The 1,839-nt window shown below is 39.9% G+C and overlaps 1 protein-coding gene across 1 annotated transcript; it reads left to right on the top strand.

Annotated features, from left to right (window-relative positions):
* Window positions 1-654: 654 nt before the first annotated feature.
* On the top strand, window positions 655-1,533 carry LOC141522804 (olfactory receptor 11H6-like). The gene has a single exon (XM_074236249.1). It carries the CDS (start codon window positions 655-657, stop codon window positions 1,531-1,533), a length of 879 nt encoding a protein of 292 aa, XP_074092350.1.
* Window positions 1,534-1,839: the final 306 nt, after the last annotated feature.

Below are 1,839 nucleotides of genomic sequence, written 5' to 3'. Positions count from 1 at the left end.
ACTACAGGCATCTTCTCCTTACTTTACAAGTAAAGTTTAGAATAGTTGAATGACTGCTTATGGTATGATAGAAGGAAAACTTCATGGAAAGAATGGAATGTGAAATATGATGTTGAAATAAGAAGTGGAGAATATTATCCTATTAAACAGGGAAGGATGTGAAGAAAGACCACAAATGCAACAATACAGTAATTATCTAAAAAGTAGTGAGTGATTTACTTTGACTGGAGTGGCTTCCCTAATAGAATGTGAGATCCTTTATGTCAGAAACTATTTTTACCCTTTTTTATATATCAGGTGCTTAGCACAGTGTTTGACACAGAATAAGTACCTAATAATAGAATTAGATTGCAGAAATCAGGGTATTTCAGTTCTTAACCCATTAAAAATGTAGAATCAGGAGTAATTCTATTGCAAATAGGTCTAAAATTAGTCTAAATTAGTCAAATAGGTCTAAATAGATCTAAAACCACAGAATGAAAGAATTTTAAAATATCATTAAAAACTCCTTAAAATGTGGAAGAATTAGAAATAGGAAATAAGGCAGCCTGTCATCCTCATTTTATCCTCTCCACAGGTCTAGTAGCCTTGAACATATCAGGAGGAAACAGAGTGACTGAATTCATCCTTCTGAGCTTCCCCTGCCCCAGAGAAATGCAGATCCTGCTCTTTGGGGTGTTCACTCTGACCTATGTCTTGACCCTGATGGGGAATGGGTCCATCATCTGGGCAGTAAGGCTGGATCAGCACCTCCACACACCCATGTACATTCTACTAGCCCACTTTTCCTTCTTGGAGATCTGTTATGTTACGACCACAGTTCCTAACATGTTGGCCAATTTCCTCTCTGAGACCAAGACCATCTCCTTCACTGCCTGCTTCCTCCAGTTCTACTTTTTCTTTTCCACAGGCATCACTGAGCCATTCTTCCTATCTCTCATGGCTTTTGATAGGTACCTGGCTATTTGTCAACCTCTGCATTACCCCACAATCATGACTGGAAATTTCTGTATCAAGCTAGTGCTCTTCTGCTGGCTGACTGGCTTTCTCTGCTTTCCCGTCCCTATCTATTTTATGTCTCAATTGCCCTTCTGTGGTCCAAATGTCATTGATCACTTTATCTGTGATCCAGGTCCCCTGTTGGCTTTGGCATGCATCCATGACCGAGGAATTGAGCTTTCTTTTTCTATCATACCCTCTCTTGCCATCTTCCTCACTTTCCCCTTCATCCTTGGATCCTATACTCTGGTGTTTAGAGCTGTATTACGAGTCCCTTCAGCAGCTGGCAGGAAGAAGGCTTTCTCCACTTGTGGATCTCACCTGACTGTGGTCACTCTGTTCTTTGGAACTGTCTTGGTTATGTATATGACTCCAACATCAGGACATATAACCACAACACAAAAGATTATCACCTTGTTTTATTCAGTGTTTACCCCACTGGTGAATCCCCTAATCTACAGCCTTAGAAACAAAGAGATGAAGACTGCCCTAAGAAAAGTACAGATGAGCATGAGAATTCTTCCAAATAAGTGAAATAGAATTTTAAATTGCCTTGTTCTCTTGTCCCTAAGCACTCCTAATTAGGCAATCACTTCTCTATATCTTGACCCATGCCCCCCAGGGCATCATCGCATCCCTGAAATTATTCTCTGCCTCATCAGGGAAAGTTAAGCCAGACTTTAACTCTCAATCAGGTTCATGTACTTGTACTATGCTGGAACCTTGGTTTTAGATACATGCCTGAGATGAATAATGTAAGATAATGAAAAACTAAATGGCCTTTCCACAGTGGTTCAATGAGATAAAATGCTAGTTATGAACACAGAAGACTTCAGTTTG

The sequence above is a fragment of the Macrotis lagotis genome, chromosome 4 (assembly GCF_037893015.1).
Source record: "Macrotis lagotis isolate mMagLag1 chromosome 4, bilby.v1.9.chrom.fasta, whole genome shotgun sequence".
Classification (NCBI taxonomy): Eukaryota; Metazoa; Chordata; class Mammalia; order Peramelemorphia; family Peramelidae; genus Macrotis; species Macrotis lagotis.
Note: the sequence above shows the minus strand (reverse complement) of the source record. Positions and strands in the feature narration are given on the sequence as shown.

Coding starts and splice junctions, on each gene's coding strand:
- LOC141522804 (XM_074236249.1), top strand. CDS start 655: ATGCAGATCCTGCTCTTTGGGGTGTTCACTCTGACCTATGTCTTGACC.